Genomic DNA, 25,289 nt, shown 5'->3' with positions numbered 1-25,289 from the left:
TAAATGTTTTGTAGAATTCTATTGGGAATCCATCCTCTCCTGGTGTCTTATTATTTGGTAATTTTTTTATTATCTCTTGTATTTCTACTATTCCAAATGGTTCTGTTAATGTATTTTGTTCCTCTATTTGTAGTTTTGGTAGTTCAATTTTAGTCAGAAATTCATCTATTTTCCCTTCTTTCCCTTCGTTTTCAGTTCGGTATAATTGTTCATAGAATTCTCTAAAGTTTTCCTTAATTTCTTTTGGATTATATGTAATTTGTTTGTCTTTTTTCCTTGATGCCAATACCATTTTCTTAGCTTGTTCTGTCTTAAGCTGCCATGCTAGGATTTTGTGCGTTTTTTCCCCTAGTTCATAATATTTCTGTTTTGTCTTCATTATGTTCTTCTCCACCTTATATGTTTGTAATGTTTCATATTTTATTTTTTTATCTGCCAATTCTCTTCTTTTAGTTGTATCTTCCTTCATTGCTAATTTTTTTTCTATATTTACTATTTCCCTTTCCAACTGCTCTGTTTCCTGATTATAGTCCTTCTTCATCTTGGTTACATAACTTATTATTTGCCCTCTAATGAATGCTTTCATTGCATCCCATAGTATAAACTTATCTTCCACTGATTCCGTATTTATTTCAAAATACATTTTTATTTGTTTTTCAATAAATTCTCTAAAATCCTGCCTTTTAAGTAACATGGGGTTTAATCTCCATCTATACATTCTTGGAGGGATGTCCTCTAGCTTTACTGTCAATATTAAGGGTGAATGGTCCGATAGTATTCTAGCTTTATATTCTGTTTTTCTTACTCTATCTTGCATACTAGCTGATAACAAAAATAGGTCTATTCTTGAGTATGTTTTATGTCTAGCCGACTAATATGAATATTCCTTTTCTTTTGGGTTTTGTTTCCTCCATATATCCAAAAGTTGCATTTCTACCATTGATTTAATTATAAATTTGGTTACTTTGTTCTTTCTGTTAATTTTTTTTCCCAGTTTTATCCATATTTGAATCCAAATTCAGGTTGAAATCCCCTCCTATTAATATGTTCCCTTGCGTATTTGCTACCTTCAAAAAGATATCTTGCATAAACTTTTGATCTTCTTCGTTAGGTGAATATACATTGAGTAGATTCCAAAACTCCGAATATATCTGACATTTTATCATTACATATCTCCCTGCTGGATCTATTATTTCCTCTTCTATTTTAAATGGCACATTTTTACTAATTAATATAGCACTCCTCTTGCTTTTGAATTATACGATGCTGCTGTTACATGTCCTACCCAATCTCTCTTTAATTTCTTGTACTCCAATTCAGTTAAGTGTGTTTCTTGGTGCCAAATGAAGGAAGAGAGGAGTAAGAGAATAAGAGGGATCAGGTGGAGTAAGACATAGAGAGTGGAATGGGGTGAGACAATGGCTCTGGATGATGGAATGAATTAAGAAACGAAGGTGATAATAGTGGGATCATGATAGCTATTGCAGAAGACCCTGTGAGGAAGGTCAGATGGCACTAGCCCAATTGTGTGAACATTGAATTTTCCAGTGTCAGGGAACAACATCGTCTCTCTCTTCATCCCAACTACTTCCACCAGGTCATTTTTATCCAATTCCTCATGCAGAACCCATCCATTCTCATGTGGTTCCCTTTCTAGATCCATCCTCTTCCAACCACATTTCCCCAGATTCTTTCTCCTCCCCTTGCCCCTCCCCTCATTGGTACCATCTGGTCCAATCATTATACTCTTCATTCTTCTAAAACTCCAAAAAGAATAAATCTAAATTCATTAACCTCTGCTGATAGTACAACTTTTCCATCCAAGAACTTCAACGACTAAGTCTCTGTTGAACTAACACATTGCCAACATGTTCTTCCTTCAATAGGAGATGCAAAACTGAACAGAGTCATCCAGGAGTAGCCTCACTCCAGACCTAGATGCCTGGTTACTTGCCAGTGAGATTACCCTTGGTCACTCACTAGTGACAAGTCACACCTGGTTACACGTTAGTGCGAAGTGACACCTGTTTACGCATTAGTGAGAAGTGACACCTGGTTACACGATAGTGAGAAGTGACACCTGGTTACACGATAGTGAGAAGTGACACCTGGTTGCACATTAGTGAAAAGTGACACCTGGTTATTCGTTTGTGAGAAATGACACCTGGTTCCACATTAGTGAAACATGACACCTGATTATTTGTTTGTGAGAAGTGACACCTGGTTACACGATAGTGAGAAGTGACACCTGGTTCCACATTAGTGAAACGTGACACCTGGTTATTCGTTTGTGAGAAGTGACACCTGGTTCCACATTAGTGAAACGTGACACCTGGTTATTCGTCAGTGAGAAGTGACACCTGGTTATTCGTCAGTGAGAAGTGACACCTGGTTACACTATAGTGAGAAGTGACACCTGGTTCCACATTAGTGAAACGTGACACCTGGTTATTCATTAGTGAGAAGTGACACCTGGTTATTCGTCAGTGAGAAGTGACACCTGGGTACTCTCTAGTCAGAAGCCTAGATGCCAGTTACAGCCTCTCATCTCTTGCAAAACTGTATATTCTTAGGAAATGCTTTTCTATGTTCCTGACTACCATAAACCAGGAATATTTTTTAAACTCTCCTCATGGATGATGAAGTAACTGTCTCCAGTTCTGGCCTTGCACAGACAATGCAGGATGAATAATGATTGGTGGATTTAATCCTCTCTATGCATCTTTGTTTTAGTTAAGCCATATGATTATTTTGATTAAGACCAGAGGTGTAAAGAGAATGTTACTAATGTGAGAGCAGGAAGACGGGCCAACTTTTAATGTGGAGGCTGTACTTCTCTTCGAAGTAGCTTCAAGTTCAAGTTTATTGTCACATACTACGTGTGCAGTGACAGAGGTCGTTTTGTGAGCACTCCATCTGGACATCCCATACATTGTACACCAAGTATGGGAAGCGCAGAGTTACAGAGTTGGTGCAGAGAAAAAATAACATAATTATAGTTAACCAAGAAGATCGGCAGATGCTGGGGTCTAATGGAGCAAGCAAAAGTGCTGGAGAAACTCAGCAGATCAGGCAGCATTACCTGAGAACGTCATTCCCGAGGAAGTGCTCAGGCCTGAAACATTGAGTGCCTTTTACTTTCTGTGGATGTTGTGTGACCACCCTCCTCAGTTGTTGTAGTCCTGAGAGGTGCAGTTCCCGACCTTTGCACCCTAACAGATTATTGTCAATGCTGTTGAGTTGTAGAAGTTGTTAAGTGACACTTCACAATAATAAAGTGCAAATACCAGAGGACATCTGTACAAAGTGAGGGGAGGAAAATTTAAGGGAGAAGTCAGAGGTACATTTCAGTGGTGGGTAGTGGGTGCCTTATATGTCTCATCCAGGGTGGGAACCTCATCCAGCTCTAGCCTTAGGGGCTGTTGAGGGAGCTGGAGCAGGGCGGAGGACCATCGCCTTCCCAAGATCGTGTTATATGGCGAGCTCTCCACTGGCCACCGTGACAGAGGTGCACCAAAGAAAAGGTACAAGGACTGCCTAAAGAAATCTCTTGGTGCCTGCCACATTGACCACCGCCAGTGGGCTGATAACGCCTCAAACCGTGCATCTTGGCGCCTCACAGTTTGGCGGGCAGCAACCTCCTTTGAAGAAGACCGCAGAGCCCACCTCACTGACAAAAGGCAAAGGAGGAAAAACCCAACACCCAACCCCAACCAACCAATTTTCCCCTGCAACCGTGTCTGCCTGTCCCGCATCGGACTTGTCAGCCACAAACGAGCCTGCAGCTGACGTGGACTTTTACCCCCTCCATAAATCTTCGTCCGCGAAGCCAAGCCAAAGAAGAAAGAAGAAGAAGTGGGTGCCTGGAATGTAATGCCAGGGTTGGAAGCTGGTACAAGAGGGACATTTAAAAGACTATTAGGCAGACACATGGATGTAAGGAAAATATAGAGTGTCAGTGAGTGAGTCATTTATATCTACTGCTTTATTACATTGAGGGACACTGCTGGTCATACCACTACTTAATTGTCTCTGAACGAAGGAGACAACTGTGCTGGTGGTCTGGAGTTACATGGCGACTGGCATGCGTAAGGGTGTGCAGTCACATATCAACCAGTCTGTACCAAGGTCTGTGGTCACGTGTAGGCCAGTCTGTATAAGGAGTGCAGTTCTCTGCCCTTGTAGGGTATCAAGTACAACCCGATGAAACAGTGCTTTCTGGACCAGATGAATATTTGTGGAATTACATGTAGTCACTGGAATCAGTTGAGGGTCGCTGCTGTGAGGGCAGGATGAACCACAGAAGGCAGCTGAAATACATAATTTATTCAGCACTTTTAGCTAAAAATGATGCAACAGTTTTTAGCAAGTGTTGGGTGTGATCTGCCAGCATCAAGGGTGGGAGTGTCATAGATGATGGAGAGGGAGAAAGAATCAGAGGAGAGTCAAAGAGATAGGCACTGATAAACTAACATTCAAGAAAAATTGTTTGGTGTGAGCAAGAGCACTAATAACACCATTCCAGTGCCAGTGACTTGGGTTCGAATCCAGCGCTGTCTGAAAGGAGTTTGTACGTTCTCCCCATGACTTGTATGCTTCAGTTTCCTCCCACCTTCCAAAACGTACAGGGTTGTAGGTTAATGGGGGCATTTTGGTGGCACGGGTTTAAATTGATGAAATTGGCTTCTACTGTAATGTAAGTAATAATGTTTCATGTGAAAATGTTAAGTGTCCTGTGGGTAATATATCTTTCATTTGATCAAGGGAGGGAAATACGGTACTTGCAGGATGACTGCTATTGATTAATATAAGTGAAAGTGATGTGGCAAGGTTAAAGGAGATGGGAAATTGAGGTTGGAACGCTGGGTTGTGGAGAAAGGCAAGGAAGCACAAAGAAGGGGTCACTTCAAAGTAGGAGAGATGGAGAAAGATGATCAAGAATGAATTGGCAAGACTTGAGAGCAGGGTGGTCCTGGGAGATGGGAAAGGACTATTGGAAGGAGGTTGGCACAAGGGGATAGTCACAAGAATGGCAGTTCAGGATGGGGAGGAGCAAGAAGAATGGCCAGGTATCTGACCCAATGTTCATGGAGTGAACTTACGAGCTCCACATACACAGAACCAGAGGTCAGCATTGAAATTGGGTCCCTGGACCCAGGCAACTCTACCTGGTGCAGCACCATGCAGCAGGGCAAGGCTTGATAAACCCACTGTAGTTTATTGTGAGAATGTAACTGGTAGAAGAGATAAGGAGAAACCAGTGGATATGGTGTAGATAAACCTTTGATAAAGTTCCCTGCCAAACACTAGCATGCAAAACAAACAAATTACATTCTTCTTTCTTCTTTCTTTCTTTGGCTTGGCTTCGCGGATGAAGATTTATGGAGGGGTAATGTCCACGTCAGCTGCAGGCTTGTTTGTGGCTGACAAGTCCGATGCAGGACAGGCAGATACGGTTGCAGCGGTTGCAAGGGAAAATTGGTTGGTTGGGGTTGGGTGTTGGGTTTTTCCTCCTTTGTCTTTTGTCAGTGAGGTGGGCTCTGCAGTCTTCTTCAAAGGAGGTTGCTGCCCGCCGAACTGTGAGGCGCCAAGATGCACGGTTTGAGGCGATATCAGCCCACTGGCGGTGGTCAATGTGACAGGCACCAAGAGATTTCTTTAGGCAGTCCTTGCACCTCTTCTTTGATGCACCTCTGTCTCGGTGGCCAGTGGAGAGCTCGCCATATAATACGATCTTGGGAAGGTGATGGTCCTCCATTCTGGAGACATGACCTACCCAGCGCAGTTGGATCTTCAGCAGCGTGGATTCGATGCCTCTGCCATCTCGAGTACTTCGATGTTGGAGATGAAGTCGCTCCAATGAATGTTGAGGATGGAGTGGAGACAAAGCTGATGGAAGCTTTCTAGGAGCTGTAGGTGATGCCGGTAGAGGACCCATGATTCGGAGCCGAACAGGAGTGTGGGTATGACAATGGCTCTGTATACGCTAATCTTTGTGAGGTTTTTCAGTTGGTTGTTTTTCCAGACTCTTTTGTGTAGTCTTCCAAAGGCGCTATTTGCCTTGGCAAGTCTGTTGTCTATCTCGTTGTCGATCCTTGCATCCGATGAAATGGTGCAGCCGAGATAGGTAAACTGGTTGACCGTTTTGAGTTTTGTGTGCCCAATGGAGATGTGGGGGGGCTGGTAGTCATGGTGGGGAGCTGGCTGATGGAGGACCTCAGTTTTCTTCAGGCTGCCTTCCAGGTCAAACATTTTGGCAGTTTCCGCAAAACAGAACGTCAAGCGCTGAAGAGCTGGCTCTGAATGGGCAACTAAAGCGGCATCGTCTGCAAAGAGTAGTTCACGGACAAGTTGCTCTTGTGTCTTGGTGTGAGCTTGCAGGCGCCTCAGATTGAAGAGACTGCCATCCGTGCAGTACCGGATGTAAACAGAGTCTTCATTGTTGAGGTAATATATTCACATGCACTGAAAATACTAGAAACACTTAGGAGGTCAGGCAGCACCAAGGAATAAGAAACAAACTTGGCATTTCTAGTTCAAATGTATCGTCATTAGTACATACATGAACCATAGAACATTAAAGCATAGAAAACAGGCCCTTTGTCCTTTCTAGTCTGTGCCAAACTATTATTCTGCCTAGTCCCACTGACCTTTACCTGGACCATATCCCTCCATACTACTCCTGTCCATATGCCTGTCCACATTTTTTTAATGTTAAAATTGAGTCACCTTTCACCACTTCAGCTGCAGCTCGTTCCACAGTCCCACCACTCTCTGAAGAAATTCACCCAATTGTTACCCCTAATCTCCTCTCCTTTCACCCTTAGCATGTTCTCTGATTTGTATCTCACCTACCCTCAGTGGAAAAAGCCTACTTGCATTTACTCTATACATATATCCCCTCAGAATTTTGTATACCTCTATTGAATCTCTCTTCATTCTTCTACTTTCCAGTGACTAAAGTCCTAACCTGTCTAATCTTTCACTGTAACTCAGTTCCTCAAGTCTCAGCAACATCCTAGTAAATCTTCTCTGCACCTTTTATATTTTAATGATATCATTCCTGCAGTTAAGTGACCAAAACTGCACACAAATTTGGCCTCACCAATGTCTCATACAACTTTACCATTCCAATATGAAGACCAATGGGCCAAAAGTTCTCTTTACGATCCTGTGATGCCACTTTCAGGGAATTATGTGTCTGTATTCCCAGATCCCTCTGTTCTACTGCACTCCTCAGTGCCCTACAGTTAACTATGTATGGCCTGCCTTGGTTTGTCCATCCAAAACGCAACACCTCGCTCTTGTCCGCATTAAATTCTATCTGCTATTTTGCAGCCCAGGTGGAAAAATTTGATTCAGATCCCTTTGCAAGCTTTGAAACCTTACTTCACTGTCCACTACCCCTCCAATCTTTGTATCATTTGCACACATTATCATCGAGATCATTGTTATAGATTGTTCCCAATGTTGAGCAAGTCTAGAACCAGGGGTCACAGTTTAAGGATAAAGGGGAAGTCCTTTAGGACTGAGATGAGGAAGAATTTTTTCACTCAGAGGGTGGTGAATTTATGGAATTCTCTGCCACAGGAAGTGATTGAGGCCGGTTCCATAGCTATATTTAAGAGAGAGTTAGATTTAGTACTTGTGACTAGGGGATCAGGGGGTATGGAGAGAGAGCTGGAACAGGATACTGAGTGGATGATCAGCCATGATCAAAATGAATGGTGGTGTAGGCTTGAAGGGCCAAATGGCCTACTCCTACATCTATTTTCTATGACAAACAACAAAGGACAAAGACTTGAAACCTACCACTAGTCACAGGCCTCCAGTCAGAGAGTCTTGTAGCACCTGTGCCTTTTTTTCTGATGGCAGCAGCGAGAACAGAGTGTGTCCTGCTCTGTTGCAGGCCCTTTGTCAGAACTCCAACATCTGCAGATCTTTTGGTTTTCAATGGTGTGTGTTGAAGATTGGTTGACAAGCAAGAAAGAGAAGATAGAAATAAGTGGGTTATCAATGTTAATTAATGAGGCATTGTGGTGGTCAACATTTGGGCCTCAAATATTCATTCTATCAGGAGTTGGATGAAGGAAGAGAATTGTTTGGTCATTTGAGTGCCCAGGAATTCAGAGAGCTGCAGAATATAGTAAACATAGCCAGGTCCATCACAGGCTCCCATCTCCAAGCCATTGAAGACATTTATAGAAGGCGCTGCCTTAAGAAGGCAGCCACATCATAAAGGACCCCTATCACCTTGGTCACAAGCTCTTCTCACTTCTACCTTTGGGCAGAAGCCTGAAGTCCAGCATCTCTAGGTTGAAGAACATTTTCTTTCCAACAGCTATCAGGCTCTTCAAAGTTCCCTTGCTGCACCTATCTCCCTCCATGACTCCCACATCCACTCATCCCTTCCCACCTTGGTACCTACCCTGTGGCACTGGAACTGCTCCACTTGTGCCCACACCTCCTCCCTCGCCACCTTTTGCGGTCCCAAACATTCCTTCCAAGTGAAGCAACTTGCGAATCTGCGGGGGGGGCCATCTGCATCTGGTGCTTCCACTGTGGCCTACTCTACATCGGAGAGACTGGACGCAGACTGAGAGATGGCTTCGATGAACACCTTCACTCTGTCTGCTGCAATAGTGGGGTCTTCCCAGTGGCCAACCATTTCAATTATGCCGATATTTCTATGTATGGCCTCGTGCACTGTCAAACCAAGGCCACCTGCAAATTCTGTCTGGGAACCCTCCAACCAGATGGCATTAACATGGAACTCTGGTTTCTATCAGACTCTTGAACCTCCCCTACTTAGCTAACCATAAACTACTCAGGCACCACAAAAAGACATGTCCATGTCATTGAAACATCACTTATTTTCTGGACTAACAGAAACCGTGAATACTTATTTACATATCTCTTTTTGTTTATCATCTCTTTCTATGCTGGGGCAATTTAATGTACACCATTATAGGTTTTTTTTTATTTTAGAAGTACCTAACAGAAAGCTGGAGAAACTCAGCAGGTCAAACAGTGCACTTCACGTAGCAAAGATAAAGATATATAACCAACGTTTCAGGCTTGAGCCCTTCATCAAGGTACGGAAAAATGTCAGCAGGGGCCGGAACAAAATAAGTACCTATTTGGCTGCAGCAAGTAAGGATTTCAGTACATCCGCGTGTTGTACTTTTGTGTATGTCAATAATCTCATTCCCATCATCATTATCCTGTCCAAAGAATGCACATCATTGAGGAAGTGCAACAAAAGCTCATCTGAATGAGTCTCAGGATGGTAAGATATACCCTGAAGGGGTTAGCAGTAGGACAGCCAATCTCCTTCCAAGGCTATCAAGAAAGGGAATTAAATGTTGGCCTTCATTGCTAGAGGGATTATGTTGCAACTGAACAAGGCACAGGTGAGACCACATCTGAGTGAAGTTCTGATCTCCTTACTTGAGGATGGATGTACTGGCTTTGAAGGCAGAGGAGGTTCACCAGGTTGATTCCAGAGATGGGGAGTTGGCTTATGAGGAGAGATTGAGTCGTCTGAGGACTGTACTCACTGGAAGAATAAGAGGGGATCTTATAGAAACCTATAAAATCATGAAAGGTGTAGATAAGATAGAGGTAGGTACTGGTAAGTTTCTATTGATGGGGGAGACCAGAACTAGAGGACATCGCCTCAAGATTCAGGGTAGAAGATTGGGGAGGAACTGCTTTTCTCAGAGGGTTGTGCACGATTTTTATTTATTTTCTAAGCGAGTTTATATGAACGTTTTTACCGTGATGCAGCCACAGACAATGAATTCTGTGATTTGTTCATGACAATAAAACTCCTCCCAATATTTTTATTGAGTTATATATATAAAACAAGAATATAAATCCAACAAAGTAAAAGCATATTAACAAATAGCTGTAAACAACCTATGAAAGAGACAAAAAGAAACAAAATGTTTTTAAAACAAAAACTATTTTAAAATTCTGAAAATAATCAAGGAAAGGACCCCATAAATTTAGAAAATTAAGGTTCATTACATTAGTAGAGCACCTAATTTTTTTCCAGAGTCAACCATGCCATCACATCAGTTAAGCATTGAGTGTGTGTAGGAGAGACAGCATCTATCTGTCTCATTAGTACTGCTCCTCTGGCAACTGCATGGGATTGTAGCCCAGACAAAATTAAATCAGCTGATTTACTTCCTCCAAATAGGGCAAGAAAAGCCAAATTAATATTAAGATTCAAGATTAAATTTGTTGTCATAATAATAAAACAGTGTCATATATTTCTTTTGCCAGCTGAAAGACAGACAGATTCGCCACTGGCAGGAATTGCCTAAGCACCTGTTACAGTCAGAGAGAGGGAGAAGCAAAAGTGAGTCCCCCTCAGAGTCACTGAGTGTCTGTAGATTCACTTCCAGTGCTTCCACAGCCCCCGCAGCCACACCAGTCCAAACCTTTGGTAATCTGAGCCCCAGATCCAAACCTCCGACACGGTCAGGATCCCTTCAGAACCGTCGGCACCTCCTCCCATCCCGGTTCCGATATCTGGTGCCCTTCCAGCCAGTTCGAGGCAGTCTCTTGCAGTCCCAGCCCGATGTGAGTCTCTCAACATCAGTCTCCAGCGGCCCACAGCTTCTATGGGTTCCTCACCGCAAGACGCCAGCAGGCTGCCACATGCAATGGTCCCTCAGAGTCCCCTTACTGGTGTGCTGCCATGGTCACCGTCCCCGTGGGTCGTCTCCTCCGCTTCTCCCTCTCAGATGGTGAGTGATCTTCCCGTCCTCTGGTGCCCTGCTCCAGCCTTCCGCTTCCCCAAAGTCTGCACCCCCTCGTGGCTGCTGTCGATTAATAGGTGCCACCATCTTTGGCGCAGACGCGCAGTCACAGGATTTCAACTAAAACCACCATCGGCTCCTTCAGCGGGCCATTTGAAGCCCTTGTGGAGCTGACGGCAGTCAACTGGGTGGCTGGACCCCACAGGAGCGCTGCATCTCTGTTCCCTCGCTTCCCGTGGATCCATACCAGCGGCCACACTGCTAAGGTATGGAAGATACTTTCCCAATAATTGGAAAGCAAGGAACATGAACAAAACATGAAGTAATGAACCTTCTTCAATGACAATATATTCTGATTCTGTGGAATTCGCTACCCAGTGATGTAGTGGAGGGTATCTCAGTAAATATATTTAAGACAAGGTTGGATAGATTTTTACATAATAGGAGAATTAAGGGATGTGGGGAAAAGGCTGGTAGGTGGAGATTTCAGATTTATTGTCAGAGTACATACATGGCATCACATACAACCCTGAGATTCTTTTTCCTGTGGGCGAGGCAGAATTACCACTTATTGATAATGCAAAAAAAACTGACTCAAAGAACACATGTATACAAATAAAGAAATGTAAACAAACTGCAATACAGAGAGGAGAAAATAAATCAATAAGGTGCAAAAGTAAGAGGCCTTGAATACGTCCCTGATTGAGTTTGTTGTTAAGGAGTTTGATCAGCCAAGATCACATTGAACGGCAAAACAAGCTCGATGGGCTGGATGGCCTCCTCCTCCTCATATTTCTCATGTTTCTGGAATGGAAAACCGTGCTAATGGAGTTGACTAATCTTGATAAATTACTTATGCCACAACTTAACTAACAAATTAGATGTCGCAATTTATTTATGTAAAATGCATTAAAACAGATTTAACCTGGACTCGTGAATATTATGGAGTGCCCAACAATCCTTTCTCAAAGCAAGCTTTTTTATAATTAAAATTGGATTGGTGTAATTGGGAGCTTGATGGTGGCACTGACTTTGTGGTTAGATGGGCTTATATCCCTGCCGTTTAACTCCACAACTCTGTAATCCAGCTTTATTTAAATGCTTGAACTTAAATTGCTCCATCGCTTTTGTGGCACTCAAACCAATGTCTTTAGGTCAATGGTTCTGGAACTCCTGCTGTTTGCATCAAGAGTGGACAAGCATGTCCTGCCTTACCCAGTAGTGCATTGGTAACTCTGCAGAGATCCCAGGCAAAGCTGTAAACTCACTGAAAGCAAAACCAGCGATCACCGAGCCAAGGTTCAATTGAATAAAAAAGAAGGGGTTAAAGTCTCAATGAATAAAAAGTGCAACGATTCACTAACACACAAATCCACTGATGAAACCTCAAATGCTCAGTTACTGTATTTGGCCTGATGGTCTTTGGGTTGAAACAAATGTGGCAAATTATTTTTTGAACAAAAATTAACATTCCAAATGTAATGAATTGTGCTAATCATCTGCTTAGAATTCAATCCTTGCCTCAGTGAGTCATGTCACCCGGGGACTTAAACACTCTTCAACACCCTTTCAGTGACTCACTTGACATTGACTCCAGCATTCATTCCATAATATTCACAAATCCAGGTTAAATCTGTTCCAAGGGCTTTAATGTATTTTATATAAATAAAATGTGGCACCTAATTTGTTGGTTGAGATGTGACAGAAGTAATTTATCAAGATTAGTCAGCTCCATTAACACGTTTCCCGTTCTGCCCAACAGATGAGTTAGATAAATTTTACAGTTGAGCAAATCCGATGTTGCAGTGTGGCATTGAGATTATGGCATTTATAAGATGGATCACCTCAGATTAAGCAAGAAGGCTGGCCATTCCAGCATCTCCAAACCAGGAGAATTAGGAAGCTAACTAAAATAAATGTATATGCACATTCTCATTGAGACTTTAAAAGGAAAGCTTGTGCGTAGAGAGCTCAGATGGGCATGTAGCCCGGGCCTATGAGAGAGTCCATGGTCAGCGTGTCAGGAGCTCAGTTGGGCATGCGGCTGGGGTCTGGGCGAGAATCTCCACTTGGGGCTTTGGGAGCTCAGATGGGTGGTTGGCCGGGGCCGAGGTGAGAGTTCCTGCAGCCGGACAGCCTGTTCCTCAGCGAGAGCCCGCATTAGGGGCTTGGATGGGCAGCCATCCGGAGCCTTAGTGAGTCCGCAGTCAAGGGGTCAGGAGCTTGGATGGGCAGGCAGCCGTGACCAAGGTGAGAGTCTCCAGTGAGCAGGAAGCTGTGGCCAAAATTAGTGGGGTCATCTTTTACATCCCATATATGGAAAATACCAGATTTTGGGGCCAAGAATATAGGGGTCAACTTTTACATGGTATCGACTATTACACGTGCATATACGGTGCACACCTGAACAAGCAAAGGAGGGGATTTGCTCAGTACTGGTATGGATGACCTCAGTAAGTTTTCGACAGCAAATACTTAGCAGCAGACAGTTCAAATGAACCTCGATTGACTGACTTGATTCACTTGGAACTTGATTAGAATCCTGTTATTGTTAACCCCGTTTCCAGAAGAACTTCTTTAAAGCTGAATTGCTGAACTGTGGATCCTTATGAGGACACAGAGGCCCTCTATTGGATTATACACCTGCATTATTGTGAGTACAAATTGATGTAACTGAAAGCTCTGTGAATCATGACTGAATTGGAAATTCTGAACCCAGGAAGCTGGCACAAACAAAATCCATGACGTAAGAATTTGGGAGAAATTAGTAGATTAACAGATAACCGTAAGTCATAGAATCAGGGGGAATTCAGTTCAAGTTGCTGCACAGGGTCCACTTTTCCAAATCCAGACTGACAGCCATTTATCCTGGAATAGAAGACAAATGCAATCGGTGTAATGGCTCCACTTGCCACCAAAGTCAAATGTTTTATCAGTGCCCCAAAATACAAGGAGCGAAGCCTTTAGCACACTAACCAAAATATTTAAATTTAATTTGTAACCTTGCCAGTTGTCTGCAATATTCAGAATCCCCCAACAATGCCCTAAGTTCCCTGCAGAAAGATGCAATAGCATTTACATCCCTATTAGCCAAGTGTCTCATCTTGTTACACTGGAAGTCTGATCGAGGTCCTTCTGTTACACATTGGATTTAGGATATCAGTTTATTTATTAAACTGGAGAAAACCAAATACACATTAAGAGGGTCCACCTTGAAAATTTGCCCATAAATGGCAAGCCTTTGTGTGTGTTTGTTTCTCCATTACGAGTGCTTATGGAGTAGGAGACCAGTGGTGAAACGGTTGTACCAGTACAATCAGTAATACTCCGATGATACTGTCACCAAAGGTGCCAAGGTGGTCAGGGAGTTGGGGTGGGGGGAGGGGTGTCCAGGCATGTACCTGAGGGTGTATGTGAGCATTTGTGTATAGGTGTGTTGGTTTTTCTGCTTAAAAAAAAAGGAGCATAAAATACATCTGTATTATGTGTATGAAGTTGTTTAGATGCATAATAAATATATTTTGAAAAAAATATCCCAGGAGAAGTTGATAAGGGAGAATAAAATGAGACAAGGGTAATTGATGGGCATGGAATGCATGGGCCAAAGGCCTGTTTCTATGTTGTAATACTGTAACTACAGAGGGAATGTGGAATGCTGGATGGATTAGCTATCAGGCAGAGCAGAGGTATGGGAATTCAGGGAAGCACATTCGGGAGAAAGGAATCTGAAGGATTTCCAGTCGGGGCAAGAAGACATTAGATGGTATAGAGCACAAGTATGGCCCGTAAAAATGTATAAAATTATGAAATTATGAAAGGCATGTGAGTGTGGGAGTATGACGCAGAACTGAAATGGTTGGCCACTGGGAAGTCTCTGTTACTGGCGCAGGCGGAGAGAAGGGGCTCAGAGAAGCAATCACCTTCACTCTGCCCGCACCAGTAATAGAGATTTCCTAGTGGCCAACCGTTTCTGTTCTGCGTCACACTCCCACACTCACATATCAGTCCATGGCCTCATGTACCATCCCACCAAGACCACCTGTAAATTGGAGGAACAACACCTGATTTTCCGTCTGGGCCCTCTCCAGCCGCGAGGCATTAACATCGACTTTTCTGGTTTTTGCTAACCTGTTCTCCCTCTTCCCCCTCACCCCTTCCCTTCCCCTAGCCATCCCTCCTCCTCTTGATCTCTGCTGTCCCCACCCTCCCTTCTCCATCTATCAACTCCTGCCTTTTGTTCAATGCCTGCCGGCATTTTCCCAAACCTTGATGAAGAGCTGAAGCCGAAACATCGGTGACAAGCTTTTACCTTTGCTGTATAAAGGCCTGCTGAGTTTCTCCAGCTTTGTGTTTTTATTTCAACCATGGTGTCTGCAGACTTTCATGTTTTACTTCACATTTAAGACTAGGTTGGATAGATTTTTATGTAGAAGGGAAATTAAGGAATATGGAGAAAAGGCAGGTCGGTGGAGATGAGCCCATTATCCGATCAGCCATGACCTCATTGAATGGCGGTACAGGCTTGACGGACCAGATGGGCCAACTCCTGCTCCTTTTTCTTATTTTCAGTGCTGAATATTGTGTGTCATTTGATGTTTTTTCTCTCAGTGGGTAGTCTCCCTTGTTTTATGATAGTTTTTTTTTTTCGAAACTTTATTTATTAATTTTAACATATAAAGAAAGTAAGTAATACACGTACAGAAAAAATACAAAATAAAGTAATACAAGTATAAAATAACATAGTTAATACAATACCAATCTCGGCATCTTCCCCCTAACAACTAAAAACTAAGACTAAGAAAAAAAAACTATTTTTAACCCCTAAACCCCCCCTCCCCATCCCCATGATAAAGAGTGAAGAATTAATACTATTAGTATAATAATAAAAAAAATAAAAAATATATATCTTTAAAAAAAGATCAATATATATATAAAAACAAACAAAAAAAAACAAAAAAAGGCATTAATTAAGTATTAATTATTAATCCAAATTTTTTTTATTATATAAAAATATATATGAAAAAACAAAAACAAAAAGAACTTAAACGAAAATAATTAATTCAAACTTATTTAAATTGTATATAATCAATAAATGGGATCCTCTTTACCTCATAAAAAGACATCTTATCTTCTATAGAAAAAGATATTCTTTCCATAACCAAACAAAACTTCATCTCTGAATACCACCTATCTAAAGACAATACATTTCTATTCTTCCAAGTAATCGCTATACATTTCTTGGCCACTGCCAGCGCTAAGTAAATAAAAGAGATCTGGTAATTACCTAATTCTAAATCAATCAATGGTTGCATATTCCCTAATAAAAATATATCAGGGTCTAATACAATATGAAGATTATATAGATTATTAAATACAGATTGAATACCTTTCCAAAATTGTTGTAACCGATCACACAACCAAACAGCATGTAAAAAAAGTACCAGAAACCTGATCACAACGAAAACAAAGATCTGACTTACTAAAACCAATTTTTTTAAATTTTTCAGGTGTTAAATATAATTGATGTATAAAACTATAATTAATCATCGCCAATCTAGCATTAATCAATTTTCGAACACTATTACGGCAAATTTCAGACCAATCTTCTTCAGTTATTGTTAAATTTAAATCTTTTTCCCATTTCATTTTATCTTTATCCCAATCTATTTTACTTTCATTTTCCAACAAAATACGATACAAACCTGATATATAACCCTTTTTTGGAAATGAGAACACGTATTTCTCAAAATCAGTTTCAGACAGTAAATTCATTTGACGACCGCATACCTGTTTTACAAAAGATCTTAACTGATAATACACAAATATAGAATGACCACTTATATCAAATCTCTTTTGCAATTCTACAAAAGAACAAAAATGATCTTCTAAAAAACAGTCAGATAAATTATGTATTCCTTTCTCCTCCCATTGTTTCAAAATAGTATTAGATACTGTGAAAGGAACAAGTTGATTATTATATAATGGTAATCTTCCCGACCACTTATTTTTCAATCCCATTTTGTGTAATTTACTTGTCCATAAGTTCATTAAATGTTTCAATATTGGTACATCATAAGTTCGTAACAAATTTTTATTCCATCGAAATAAAAATTCATTCAAAAATTTTTCAGAAATAACTGCCAATTCTATCTGTGCCCAACTAGGCGTATCTTGTGTGGCCATTAATGTGCTAAGAAATCTAAATTGAGCTGCTTCATAATAAAATTGAAAGTTAGGTAGCCGTAACCCTCCAAATTGAAAATCCCACATCAATTTTTTCAACGCCACCCTAGGAAATTTTCCTTTCCACAAAAAATCCCTAATTACTTTATATAGATCCTTTAAAAATCTTTTTTGTAAACAATAGGGAATTGATTGAAATAAATATTGTATACGAGGAAAAATATTCATTTTTATAGTATTAATTCTTCCTAATAAACCCAAAGGTAAATCTTTCCATTTAACTAAATCTGCCTTAATCTTCTTCATTAAAGGAAGATAATTAAGTGAATATAAATTTTGGTTGTCAGTATTAACATTAATTCCCAAATATTTAATTTGTTTCGTCCACTTCAAATTCGTAATATTTCTAAACATTGAATAATCATCTTTACTAATTGATAAAATTTCACTTTTAGTCCAATTAACCTTATAACCAGATAATTGACCATAAATCTCTAAGGAATCTTGAAGTGCTGGCAGAGAAACATCAGGATCCACCAAATACAGCAAAACATCATCCGCAAATAAATTTATTTTATAAACTTCATTCAAGACTCTCATGCCTTTAATACTATCATTCTGACGTATTAATTGTGCTAAAGGTTCAATAACTAAAGCAAACAAGGCAGGTGATAATGGACATCCTTGTCTAGTAGACCTTGTTAAATTAAAGGATTCTGAAAGCAAACCATTAGTAACAACTCTAGCTTTCAGACCATTATACAAAGCCCTAATCATACCAATAAATGAGAGACCAAACAAAAACTTTTCAAGTACTTTAAATAAAAACTTCCATTCTACTCTATCGAATGCCTTTTCTGCATCCAATGAAACCACCATTGGATAATTCTTCTGAGATTTAGATCTATTTATCAAAGTAATTAATCGTAGAATATTATCCGAAGCATACCTATTTTTTTATAAAACCTGTTTGATCACAATGTATTATCTTTGGTAAATACTGACCCAACCTATTAGCCATAACTTTAGCCACTATTTTATAATCTACATTTAACAAAGATATAGGACGATAAGAAGCTACCTGTAAAGGATCTTTATCTTTTTTTGGTATAACTGTAATTATAGCATTAGAACAAGACTCAGGTAATTGAAAAGTATCATAAAGTTGTTGTATTACATTCTTAAATAAAGAAGATATATCAACATAAAAAGTCTTGTAAAACTCAATAGAAAAACCATCTCCACCAGGCGCTTTTCCATTTGGCATATCTTTTATAGCCATTTCAATTTCACTATCCGTAAAAAGTTTATCTAACTCTTGTGTATCTTCTTGAGATAACAGTGGTAAATTAATATTTTTCAAAAAAGAGTCTATTGCATCTTCTTTTATCTCTTTACATTCAATCAAATAAAGTTTTTTATAAAAATTACAAAATTCATCGTTAATTTCTTTTTGACTAAAAGTAATACCCGATTTATTTCTAATAGCTGGTATAATCCTAGATAACTGTTCTTTTTTTTAACTGCCAAGCTAATACTTTATGAGCTTTCTCAACCCATTCATAAAATTTATTTTTTGAACGATTCAACAAACATTCAAATCGATATGACTGGAACTTATTATACTTCAACTTTAAATTAGTTATTTGGATCTTTTGGAATTCAGTAGCTTTCTTTTGAAATTCTTTTTCACAGATTGTTATTTTCTTCTCCAAATCCTCAATTTCTCTAACTCTCTCTTTCTTCAGTTTAGAAGCATAACTGATCATTTGACCTCGTAAAAAAGCTTTCATTGCATCCCACAAAACAAACTGATCAGAAACAGAGTGAACATTATTAGCAATGAAATCCTCAATTTGTTTTCTCAAATAAAAAATAAATTCTGGCTTTTGTAATAACATAGCATTAAATCTCCATCTTAAAGTATGTTGTGTAACTTGAGAACTTTGATATTCCAATAATAACAATGAATGATCCGAAACTAACCTTGCCACAGATATAACCTTATATCCACAGATATAACCTTATCCTGTAAATGTGCCGAAATTAAAAAATAATCAAGTCTTGAAAAAGAATTATGTCGAGAAGAATTAAAAGAAAAGTCTTTCTGTGTAGGGTTAAATCTACGCCAAATATCAACTAAATTCAAATCTTTCATCATATTAGCCATATGTATCGCCATCTTAGATTTCTTAATTACCTTTGGATACTTATCCTTCTTTTCTTTGGCTTGGCTTCGCGGACGAAGATTTATGGAGGGGGTAAAAAGTCCACGTCAGCTGCAGGCTCGTTTGTGGCTGACCAGTCCGATGCGGGACAGGCAGACACGATTGCAGCGGTTGCAAGGGAAAATTGGTTGGTTGGGGTTGGGTGTTGGGTTTTTCCTCCTTTGCCTTTTGTCAGTGAGGTGGGCTCTGCGGTCTTCTTCAAAGGAGGCTGCTGCCCGCCAAACTGTGAGGCGCCAAGATGCACGGTTTGAGGCGTTATCAGCCCACTGGCGGTGGTCAATGTGGCAGGCACCAAGAGATTTCTTTAGGCAGTCCTTGTACCTTTTCTTTGGTGCACCTCTGTCACGGTGGCCAGTGGAAAGCTCGCCATATAATACGATCTTGGGAAGGCGATGGTCCTCCATTCTGGAGACGTGACCCATCCAGCGCAGCTGGATCTTCAGCAGCGTGGACTCGATGCTGTCGACCTCTGCCCTCTTGAGTACCTCGACGTTAGGGGTGTGAGCGCTCCAATGGATGTTGAGGATGGAGCGGAGACAACGCTGGTGGAAGCGTTCTAGGAGCCGTAGGTGGTGCCGGTAGAGGACCCATGATTCGGAGCCGAACAGGAGTGTGGGTATGACAACGGCTCTGTATACGCTTATCTTTGTGAGGTTTTTCAGTTGGTTGTTTTTCCAGACTCTTTTGTGTAGTCTTCCAAAGGCGCTATTTGCCTTGGCGAGTCTGTTGTCTATCTCATTGTCGATCCTTGCATCTGATGAAATGGTGCAGCCGAGATAGGTAAACTGGTTGACCGTTTTGAGTTTTGTGTGCCCGATGGAGATGTGGGGGGGCTGGTAGTCATGGTGGGGAGCTGGCTGATGGAGGACCTCAGTTTTCTTCAGGCTGACTTCCAGGCCAAACATTTTGGCAGTTTCCGCAAAGCAGGACGTCAAGCGCTGAAGAGCTGGCTCTGAATGGGCAACTAAAGCGGCATCATCTGCAAAGAGTAGTTCACGGACAAGTTTCTCTTGTGTCTTGCTCACACCAAGATACTTATCCAATAACGGTTCTAATACCATATTTAAATCCCCCCCAATCATCACATTGGAATTAGCTTGTCCCAATAATAAAGATATTTCTGTAATAAAAGCAGTGTCTTCAACATTTGGAGCATAAACATCAATCAAAGTCCAGGCTTCATTAGAAATCATACAATTCAACTTAAGTAGTCTTCCTCCATTTTTCTCCTCATCTTGCAATTGAAACGGTAAATTCTTATGTACCAAAACCGCAATTCCTTTTGCCTTTGAATTAAATGAAGAATAGAAGACTTGTCCAACCCAGTCCCGCTTAAGTTTCAAGTGTTCTTTATCCGTCAAATGAGTTTCCTGTAAAAAGGCCACATCTACTTTAATTTTTTTTAAATAAGCAAGTACTTTCTTACGCTTTATAGGATTATTCAAACCCTGAACATTAAGAGAAGCAAATTTAAATTTCAACATGTCTTACAACAATTAGGAAAAAAAAAACCCAAACTCTTACCCCCTTACCCTCTCTTAATACAACAAAAAAAAGAAAAAAAAAGAAAGAAGAGAAAAAAAAGGAAAGGAGAAAGAAAAAGAAAAAAAAAATTATATTAACAAAAAAAAACCCTTCACTCTTTAATCTAATAATACAAAAAAAAAGAAAAAAACGGGTAGGAGGTTAAAAATACCCCCTCCCATCTAAACCGCACAATGCAGTAACTCCCAAAAAAAAATGGGTGTGAGATAACTCACACGTAGCAGATGACTTTCAGAAAATAGTGCCTATCCAGTTCTCTCCCCCAACTCTCACTTCATCTTAAACTAACATCATCATTATTTAATATCCCTTTTTTAAAAAAAAAGCATTAGAAAAGAAAAAAGGACAACTCTTCTTTTAATCAGCTCCAACTGCCGAGTCACCGTTACGACCATTCCTTCTTGGAGCACGGCTCTTTTCTTTCATCTCTTGTCTCCTTGGAGATTGCGGCGGACTATGTCTCTGTTGAAACAGTGATTGGTAGCTCTTGAGCAAATGCTATAGCTTCCTTTGGAGAATCAAAGAACTTTGGTTGGTAACCATCTTGAAAAACCTTTAAAACAGCTGGATATCTAAAGGTTGCCTTATAACCTTTCTTCCACAACAACTCTTTAGCAGGGTTGAATTCCCGTCGTTGGAACATAACTTCTTGACTCAAATCCGCATAGAAGAAAACTCGATTATTTTGAATCATCAAGGGTGATTTTCTCTGTTGTGCATTTCTAATAGCCACTCGTAAAATTATTTCTCTGTCGTAATAATTCAAGCAACGAACCAAAACAGGTCTTGGACTTTGACCTGAAATAGGTCTTCTACGCAAGGCTCTGTGAGCACGTTCCAGTTTTATACCTTCCGGGAAATGTTCTTGACCCAGCACCTGCGGAATCCATTCAGTAAAAAATTTTCTTGGGTCTGGTCCCTCCATTCCTTCCGGCAAACCAATAATCTTTATATTGTTCCGTCTGAATTGGTTTTCCAAATAATCAATCTTTTTCACCAAATTTTTATTTTGAATTTGTAAGTCTTCGACCATTTTGGTCACATCTGAAACTTGATCTCATATTTCGTCTATATCTTCTTCACACGAATTAAATTTATCTCTCACTTCAAGCTTAAAAGCTCCAAACTCAGCCATTTGTTGAGAATTTATTTCCATCAGAGTATTGAACCTAGTACCAAGTTCAGTCATAATCTTAGATAATCCCTGCATTGTATAAGATAATTTAGATTCAAGATTCACAAGAATCTTTTCAATTGGAAGAAATTCTGGCTCAACAGATTCCTGCTTCTTCTGCATAACCAAAGGGTCTTCTGTTGCTTCCTTCATTCTAGTTGCCTTCCTTGTAGTATAACTGTGTGTGGAAACCCCAGCCACAGCCTTTCCAGCAGTGACTGGAGGACGCTGGCCGGGATTTTCCCCAGTCCATAGTGTATTAATTTCTCCCAGTACATCAAGTTGTATAGGTTCTTTTATCTCAAGAGGTGCAGTTTGCAGTGCCACCGCTACAGTTGACAAATGTCCTTCCCCAGCCGGTACTTCAACTGATGTTACTACAAGTGGTTCATTCATAACATTGCCGTCAGATGCTACTGCACATGTGCGAACCTGAGTAACTCTTTGTTCTAAAGGCTGTTTGGCGCCCTCTTTAGGGGGCTCTACCGATGTAACATTGATCTCTACATCCGAAAGCTGTACCTCTCTCCTGGGATCCATTTCAGGCTGAGTCCCGATGTTTTTTCTGTAGGTAGGCTCCAAAACTTGAACTTATGGAAAATGTAGTTTTTTGATGATCTGTTGTCGTTTTTTTTTTGCTCTTTTTCACCAATTGTACCATCAGAAGTTAAATTAACAGCACTGAAGTTATCTAAACTTTTAAAGAATTTTGACGGGCATTTCTAGACAATAAGATAGAGTCAGGAGAGGACTGGAAGGCACGTCTGATCCTTACGCCATCTTGCCACGCCCCCTTGTTTTATGATAGTGGCTGGATGTTTATTGAATCTGTGTGGCTGCAAGATGCCTAACATTGTGTATTCTCTGTTTCACCGCAGCCAACCTCCTCACTGCCTACACCATCTACAGTCGACGCTGTGGGATGTCCACCATTGCCAGGCTCTACCTGATTTCCCTGGCCATCGCAGACACACTGTGCCTGTTCTGGGGCTCACTGATCGACCTGAGCCTGCTGTGGTGGGACCCCAACCCCTTCTGGTCCAGCTCACCCTGGTGCGAGTTGCTCACGGTGCTCGAGTTCGGCTCTGTCTTCACTTCCACGTGGATCGTCATCGTCTTCACCTTGGAACGTTACCTGGTGCTCAGCAGAACCCGACCCAGGCAGCCCTGCTCCCAGACCAGAGTTACCGTCGGGGTCATTCTGAGCATCGCCCTTGTCTCCCACTTGGTGGCTATCCCAGCCTACTGGATCTATGGCTCCAAGCTGCAAAACTCCACCCTGCCCAACCAGACCGAGCAGGTCCACGTCTGTGTTTACAACCGCAGTTTCTTTTCCACTGCTGTGGTTTGGTTTCACACCCTGGTCTCGGGAGGAATCCCCTACGTCCTCCTCATCCTCTTCAACGTCCTCATTGGCCACCAGCTTTACGCAGCCTCCAAGATGTTCACCCAGGAGCAGCTGAAGTCAATAAATGGCGTCACCACCCGGGCCCTGATGAGGAAGTCGATCCTCATCCTCTTCACCATCTCTTTCACCTTCGTACTGCTCACCCTCCCTCGCTTTGTCACCTACTGCATCCTGAGAACGGCCTACAACCGGCCAGAGCACGATCGCGATGACTACAGCCAGCTTATCAACATCTTCGCTGACATTGCCATTATGCTGCAGTGGCTCAACTCCGCCATTAATTTCCTCCTCTACTGCGTTGTCAGCAAGCCTTTCCGCCGGGAATTATTTCTGGTGCTGACCTGCAGGACTCGAACATCAGATACCCCCACTTCCAACAACCCACTGAAGGTCTACAACCTCCAGTTCACCTCTGTGCTACATCCTGTCATCACTGCTGGATCCTAGGGTTCACCACTGACTAAAGACTGACCGACACTGCTCAGGGACTGAGTATCTAGAGGCAGGTATCTCAACTCCTGACACCCCAATGGATCTTCTCCATTGACAAGACAGAAGTCAGGAGGGTGACGGAATACTTCCCCCTGCCTGTATGAGTACGGTTCCAGCAACTCTGAAGAAGCTCAACACCACCCAGGAACAAAACAGCCTGTTCGCTTGGTCTCCCACCCATTCCACTTCATTCCCTTCACCATGGGCCGCACTGACTGCAGTGTGGACCTGCAACAAAATGAAACATCCTGCAGTTACTTGCCCAGGTTTCTCTGACAGCATCTTGTGAACCCTCCTCCTCCACTCTTTCAGATGGATAATCGCAGCAAGTGCTTGGGAGCACCACTACCTGCAGATTCCCCTCCAGGCCACCCACTCTCTTGACCTGGAGGTAGAGGGCTGGCTCTTCCCCACTCTAGACCCCAATCCTGGGAGTTCCTGTCCATTCCAACTGTGGAGGTAGCTTCGCCAGCAGAACTGAAGCAGTTCGAGGGGGCGGATCACCACTACCTTCTCTAGGACAATTAGGTTTGCTATGCAGGGATATGGAAATATTCTAACAATGAAGCATGTCCAATGGGAAAACAATGACACTGACTCCAGACTTGCACATAAATTTCTGCTTTAAGAAAAAAAAACCCACAGGCTGTGAGTTTGTTGTTTTGGGTGGGACATGGTTTTCCAGATCTTGAGAACCTGCTGAAGTTGAGCAAAAGCACACTGGAGCTACACTGGTAGTGGTGAAGGGCATGGCTTAAAACGGGAGTTGGACACGAAGGTCTGCAGATGGTGGGGTCCAGTAATTCCTTTGCCTGTTTGGCAGAAACTCGGCCAACTGCACCGCATGCTTTCTCGTGCTTCCGAACCTGAGCAAACAGCAGGCGATACGATTTTATTTTACATAAAAACCAAAAAATGCACTGAAATCTGAAGTAGAGAGGAGTGATGCTGTTGCCAGTCAGGGGAATTTCCTCAATACATTAACTCCCCAGGCCACATCACTGTTATTTATTGGCCCAAACACCCTACTTCCAAGCTTCAATCAACTCCTTTTTCTTGAGTTGTAGTATTTAGTCACTTCTTTCCTTAACTGCCTGCAGCGAGAATTTGATCATTGCTGATCGTCTCCAGCTCTCTTCTGGTTCTCTTTCTCTTCTCGGAAGGAGCACTGGGCTAGAGGTGCCTCTGTGGGCAAAAAAAAAGGAAACAAATGTGTGTTACATACAGGACAATAAAGGAACTTGAACCTGAACTTTCTGAGCTTGATTCATTTTTAACCAGGTGCCATGATTTCGGGGACACACCCAGCCAACGACTATAGTTGTTTCTTAGACTGTAACAGCCAGCAAAGTTATTTGAAGTAGGTTGTTGTTGGATGAGTGGAAACCAGTGTATGCAGAGAAGATCCCATTGGCTGAGTATCAGAGGCCGGGGTAACAGTAAGCAGTTCCCAGTTCTCCTTCAGGGCAGCCCTTGTTTCCACACGA

The 25,289-nt window shown here is 41.6% G+C and overlaps 1 protein-coding gene across 2 annotated transcripts in view; it reads left to right on the top strand.

Annotated features, from left to right (window-relative positions):
- Positions 1–25,054, top strand: part of LOC138735548 (probable G-protein coupled receptor 139) — a 77,341-nt gene extending 52,287 nt beyond the window's left edge. The window contains exons 1-2 of one of the 2 annotated variants that reach the window (XM_069883575.1): positions 13,342–13,425; positions 22,781–25,054. In XM_069883575.1, coding sequence (XP_069739676.1) covers positions 22,825–23,757 — 933 coding nt within the window. In that variant the 5' untranslated portion in view covers positions 13,342–13,425; positions 22,781–22,824 and the 3' untranslated portion in view covers positions 23,758–25,054. Of the gene's footprint in view, positions 1–13,341; positions 13,426–22,780 lie in introns of those variants that run through there. The other variant, XM_069883574.1, reaches the window with a different exon arrangement.
- Positions 25,055–25,289: the final 235 nt, after the last annotated feature.

The sequence above is a fragment of the Narcine bancroftii genome, chromosome 6 (assembly GCF_036971445.1).
Source record: "Narcine bancroftii isolate sNarBan1 chromosome 6, sNarBan1.hap1, whole genome shotgun sequence".
NCBI lineage: Eukaryota > Metazoa > Chordata > Chondrichthyes > Torpediniformes > Narcinidae > Narcine > Narcine bancroftii.
The sequence above is the reverse complement of the archived record's forward strand: the minus strand, read 5'-3'. Positions and strand labels throughout refer to the sequence as shown.